Source organism: Peromyscus eremicus, chromosome 6 (genome assembly GCF_949786415.1).
Source record: "Peromyscus eremicus chromosome 6, PerEre_H2_v1, whole genome shotgun sequence".
NCBI lineage: Eukaryota > Metazoa > Chordata > Mammalia > Rodentia > Cricetidae > Peromyscus > Peromyscus eremicus.
In genome coordinates this window covers 123,710,413-123,716,591 of record NC_081421.1, presented here as the reverse complement: position 1 = coordinate 123,716,591, position 6,179 = coordinate 123,710,413, and the positions used below count along the sequence as shown (strand labels likewise).

General features: G+C 50.7%; 1 protein-coding gene across 2 annotated transcripts in view; it reads left to right on the top strand.

Annotated features, from left to right (window-relative positions):
* Positions 1–348: 348 nt before the first annotated feature.
* The window catches only part of St6galnac5 (ST6 N-acetylgalactosaminide alpha-2,6-sialyltransferase 5), a 168,728-nt gene continuing 162,897 nt past the window's right edge, over positions 349–6,179 (top strand). For both annotated transcript variants that reach the window (XM_059265052.1, XM_059265054.1), the window contains exons 1-2: positions 349–363; positions 1,058–1,294. In XM_059265052.1, the coding sequence (XP_059121035.1) occupies positions 349–363; positions 1,058–1,294 (252 nt within the window). The remainder of the gene's footprint in view (positions 364–1,057; positions 1,295–6,179) is intronic.

Below are 6,179 nucleotides of genomic sequence, written 5' to 3'. Positions count from 1 at the left end.
CGGTTAACTGTCTCGCCCCAGAAATTCCACTTCACTGAAAAGATGGTTTGGGGGCTGGGAGGGGGGGGACTGCAGAGGACTCTAGGACCCAGCAGGCGGCGGCAGGCGGCGGTGTGTGGATCGCTGAGAGACTCGGAGGGTCCGGCTCAGTTTTAATTCTCCTCTAATCTCTGCAACAGCAGCGCTTCCTGGGTCCCGAGGCTTCTGCTCCAGCTCAGCCGCCCGCCCGCCAGCCGCCAGGCGAGCATCCGAGCCGCCTCCGCCCCATCACCCACCATGGACAGCCTCCAAGAAAAAGTGGCTCCGGACGCGCTTGCCTGAGAATTCCGCACAAAAGAGGCGCTCAAAATGAAGACCCTGATGGTGAGTCTGTTGTTCCAACTCCGCTAGGCAGAGGCAAGGACTCCCGGGGCTCTGTGTCCGGGGAATGCCCATAGAAGGCTTCCCGGGTGCCTAGCCCTGTGGCAAGAGGTCACCTGTCATGGGTGACAACTTTCCACCTGGCTTGGAACCCGGGATGAGCACTGGAGATGCCTGAGCTCCTGGATCTTTAGCGAGCGATCCAAGGGGCGACTGGAGAGCAGAAGAGCAGGCTGACCTCTCCAGAAAGGAGGGTGCCCCGCCGCGACTGCTGGGCACAAACTCGGAGGGGCGGGGAGGAGGGACCATCATCGACTTTCTTGGTTTCCTTGTCGGATTTCAAACTTAGCGGGGATCGCTGCGGGAAGCCCCAGGGACCCAGAAGAGCTGGTGTGCAGAGGGTTGGGATCCCAGCTGCTTAGGTAGGGACCAGACCCTCCTCCCCAAAATGCCCTCAGTGGGCGCGCTCACCCTCACCGCGGGTCACTGCGCGCCACCTGCCCTCGAGAGGCGGGCTGTGAGCAGCGACACAGGGACGTCCCCGGCAGGTGTGCTGGACCGTGTCACCTCTGCTCCCTGGCTGCGGGAGTCTGGGGCGGCTGCCCGGGACCTGCGCGGTGTCAATAGGAGCGGCCAGCTTCCCGGCTGCACGCTCAGTCGCTCTTTCTCCTTCTTTCTCTCGCCCGCCCGCCCGCAGCACCATGGTCTGGCAGTGTGTTTAGTGCTCACTACCATGTGCACCAGCTTGTTGCTCGTGTACAGCAGCCTCGGCAGCCAGAAGGAGCGGCCCCCGCAGCAGCAGCAACAGCAGCAGCAGCAACAGCAGTCGACTGCTGGCAGCGCGCAGCCAGTGGAGAGCAGTCCCCAGCCACGTAGAACCGCCCCCGCTGGACACCGGCAGTTGGATGGATACCTCGGCGTAACCGACCACAAGGTGACAGCTTGTGCGCCATCCTGCCCGCCGCAGCTCGGCCTGGGCACCCTGTACACCTGACCGTTCGTTCCTCTTTCCTGGGGCGGTGAGGCACGGGAGAAGGTGTTAGTTCGGAGGCTGGAAGGTAGTGTGCACTAGTTGGGGCAGGGAGGGCTGTGTGCTAGTTGTGAATTGCTATTCCGAGAAGGATGCAAAGTTCATCAGGGAATAGGAACGAGGTGAGTGGACCCCAAACACCAATGATCCTGGACTAGAATCCGGAGTCCTGGTAATAGCAGCTGCAGATGGATGTCCAGTTGCTGGAGCCTAGGGTTTTCCAGGCAAGCCCTAAGCGGGTGAGAGGAATCCGAATGGTGCAGGGACCAGCCCCATGGTTCCTCCTACACAGCCAGAGGGGAGAAGAAAGAGCCCCGACAGCTCAGTCCGAAGATGCCCCTCTGATCTCTGCTGGGGACTGCTCTGGGCCGAAAGGCCCCAGTCCCTGGGGAGCCCAGTTCTGCCGGGCACAGAGGGCTGGAGGCATACTCTACTCCCGCTGGCTTGAAAGCCTGTTTTCCTTTGCCTTCCCGGAAGCTACTGCATGGCTTGGCTAATAATTAATAAGCTGGGGTTTTTCCCTTTAAATTGAGCCTCCTTTCCTTAGACTAATAAATCTCTGGTTTCAGTGCAGGAAGCCTCTGGGAGAAACCAAATCAAGTTTCCTGATTCCAAAAATATTTTAATACAGTTTAAATGTATCTGTGATTATGTGAAATGGCTAGTGTGTTTTTATTAAAAACACATTTCCACTCCATGTCTATAAACCTAGAAGATGGCCTGAAATCTCTCAACTCTTTTTACTTTGTATTTTACTGCACTTTATGATTGTGAACCAAAGTAATATTTGCATATGTTCCCTCTGTGTGAGAAGATTGCTCTTGTCATACATGAGTAAGTCAGACTTTAAGTGACAATCAAAATATTGCCACTCACCTGTGCTATGTAGAATGCTAGAGGAGAAGAACCCAAAGGGATGTCACGCAAGACTCAGCTTTCCTGTCCCTGAATGCCCGGTGAAAACAAGGCTATCCTGGGATGTGAATAGCAAGATACCCTGATAGACAAAGTTGGTGCTAGCTACAAACGGTGCTGTGGGGTGTACCAAGGAGGGAGCTCACATCCTCTGGAAGAAGCAAGGAATATTTCTTTGAAAATATGAAAGTTGTTCTAGAGAGACTTGAGAGAAATGAACAGGAAGAGGCTGAGGAAGAGGCCATTTGGGGTAGGCTTAAAACTCCAGAGCGGAGGCTTAACAATTACAGCTTCAGTTTGCCTTGGTTGTTGATTGATTACATACTCAGGGTCTGCATGTGCACGCTGCTGATAAGGGCTGTAGTTGTGGGGATGTTTAGCCCCGGCTTCTGGCTGGGGATGGATATGACATTTGGGGGGGGGGGCGGTCACTGGCATGTGATGAACAAAGTGTGGTGGTGGATTTTCACACTTGTTGTTTAGTGGGAACCTATCTCAAATTTTGGAAATGTTCATGATCAGGAAATTTCTAAGAATCAACACCCTGCAAGCTCTGGTGGACATGGGAAGATACTCCAAATAATTCGTTCCTTCTGTAACCTAGTGTTCAACTGTCCCCAACTAGAAGGACTGCGAGTTTAATAGTCATCTTCAAAAAACGCTTATGTAAACAGGTGTGCTGATTACAGTTTCAGTGTGTAGAGCCTTATGTGACTAGATGAACAACAGCCTTTCCATGTTTTAAGAAATGCTACATGTAAGTGGAAATTCTTGGCAGAAGGTGGTCTTCTTTATCTAAATTATCAATATCTATGCAATTCATTCATAGAAAAGCATCATCTCCTAGGGCATGGTGGTATGTACACATCAGTAAACCCAACACCATAGGCTGAGGCAGGAGAATGGCAAGTATGAGGTCAGTCTGAGTTACACAGGGTATTTTGTGTCAGAAATTCAAGAGGCAGGAGAGGGAGGAAAGGGGAAAGAGAAGGAAGGAAATAAGGAAGGGAGGGAGGGAGGGAGGAGGATAAATGCAAGGAAACCCATCTCACAAGTCCCGCTCCGAGGTTGCACCAGAGCACCCACAACACCAAGAGCACCCACAACACCAAGAGCACCCACAACACCAAGAGCACCCACAACACCAAGAGCACCCACAACACCAAGAGCACCCACAACACCAAGAGCACCCACACCAAGAGCACCCACAACACCAAGAGCACCCACAACACCAAGAGCACCCACAACACCAAGAGCACCCACACCAAGAGCACCCACAACACCAAGAGCACCCACAACACCAAGAGCACCCACAACACCAAGAGCACCCACACCAAGAGCACCCACAACACCAAGCAAGGCAAGAAGTGCAAACCCAGGCCCTATACACCAGGGGGTCACGTCCTGTACACCAGGGGGTCATGTCTATACACCAGGGAATCATGTTCTGTACACCAGGGGGTCATGTCCTGTACACCAGGGGGTCATGTCTATACACCAGGGGGTCATGTCTATACACCAGGGGGTCATGTCTATACACCAGGGGGTCATGTCTATACACCAGGGGGTCACATCCTGTACACCAGGGGGTCATGTCTATACACCAGGGAATCATGTTCTGTACACCAGGGGGTCATGTCTATACACCAGGGAATCACGTCCTGTACACCAGGGGGTCAAGTCCTGTACACCAGGGGGTCATGTCTATACACCAATGGGTCATGTTCTGTACACCAGGGGGTCATGTTCTGTACACCAGGGGGTCATGTCCCTTTGTCCCAAGAAGCTAAAGCAAACCTGCTCAAACCTGCTCAAAAGGCCTTTGGTGATCCTCTTTACTGCTCCTCTGGCTCTGACCAGCAAGTGGATAGAGCTCCCACTGCCAGTGGCCATCTGAGGTGCACCTCCCTATAAACACCGAGAAGCTGCTGGTGCATTCAGTTTTGCTTGAGATCTTCCACAGTCTCCCTCAGGCGGGGCTTCCTGTCCTCACCACACTGCCACATGACACTATGACACTTTTTTTTCTTCACTCTCTCATCAGTCCTCAGAAAAATTAGATGCGCTGAGGGGGACGACCACAAAGCATATGCTCCTGCATATTGAATCAGAATTCCAGCAGACACTGGATTTGCTATTGATTCATAGAGCCTAGAGAGAGCTGCAGGTACTATCTAGGAAATCATTCACATCTCCACAGCTTGAGGTCCCAAAGACTGATAAATGCGTAGTGTTTATGTTCGGTTACATGATGGAATTAACATTATAACTTCAAGATTAACATCAACAGGTGGCCCTAATCCCTAGCACCTGAATTTTACAAATCTGTCTACATTGGTAGTCTTGTCTCCTATGACTGTGGACTAAATTACTATTGAGATTAAATCATTGTGTGCTTTTGTTAAATGATAGGCTGAGTCAAGCCAGTGCATGTTAAGATTAAAATATCCTTTTGCCTGGCCATAGGCCCTTCTCGCTCTACTCTCTTGTTCACAGACAAGATGATAAGAATTATAATACTGGCATGACTATACACACAGAAGGCCACTCAGTTGCTCACGGTCATAAAGAAAGTTGCTTCTCTGTTGAGTAGTCACCCCCTTTCCCAGTCTCTCTTCCCTCCAACTCATTTCATTGGGTGACACAGCAGCCCCTGCATCTGTAGTTAGAGATTACTCTCTGGGTTGTCAGTTTTGGGAGCCATTGATGGCTAACACAACTGGCCAGGGACAAGAGAAGAAACCAATTTTCATATCCGTGGGAAACTCCCTTATGTAGTATCGTAGCATAATGTAACCAAACAAAACATACAGATGCACGTAGATGCACACACACACACACACACACACACACACACACACGTGCACGCTCTCTCTTGCGCTCTCTTGTGCTCTCTCTCTTGTGCTCTCTCTCTCTCTTGCACTCTCTCGCTCTCATTCTCTCTCTCTTGCTCTCTCTCTCTCTCTCTCTCTCTCTCTCTCTCTCTCTCTCTCTCTCTCTCTCTCTCTCCCACATTCAATCAAGCCGCTTTCAGAGGAAAGACTCAAGTCTTCCAACACCAAGAATGGAGACAGAGAACTCAATTCTGTTTCTAGTCCAGATCTTACTGGATAGATAAAGTCATTTCCCATCTGGTAGGCCTTCTGAATTACAACTGAGCTGATTCCCATTTCCAGGGCACAGGCTCTTACCACAGAAGGCCCACCTGTCACCTGCCCTGCCCTTTTCTGCAAAGGCTCAGGAAAGGACAGTGAATGACAGCCAGAGCTGAGGTCCTGCAGCGGTCTCGGCACTTCACAAGCCCCTCAGGGATGGAAATGCCACATGCCAACCACATGATTGTACCTTGTGCTCCTTCCTCGGGCCCTGGGTTATTTGATACTTTTTGGTAATTTGCTGTTACTATTCATATGCAGATGTCCCCTGGAAATATGGACAAGTCAATTCAGCAACTAAAAAGTAATCCAGAGAAAAAGATGTCATATAACTCATTTCAAAGTTGTGGGTGAAAGTCTTTAGAAAGTCTATAAATGCTTAGCAACAAGATGACACCATTTATTAAGCTCTATTTGATGACATTTGAGTAATCCAATCAGTGATAAAGCATTTCAGTGTCCAGAAAATTCAGAGTGAGCTAATTTTCAGTGTTCAGGTATTAGCACACGCGGTCTGCCAACACGGATGAAATTACAGAGCAAAGGGAGTCCTGAGGTCAACCAGCTTTTGTGAGGAAAGAGTTTTGACAACGGGGGCTGGTGAGCTGGCTCAGCAGGGAAAGGCACTTGCTGACATGACCTGAGTTCCATCCTCAGGACCCATGTGGTAAAAGGAGAGAGCTGACTCCCACAAGCTGCCCCCTGACTTCTAGATGTGA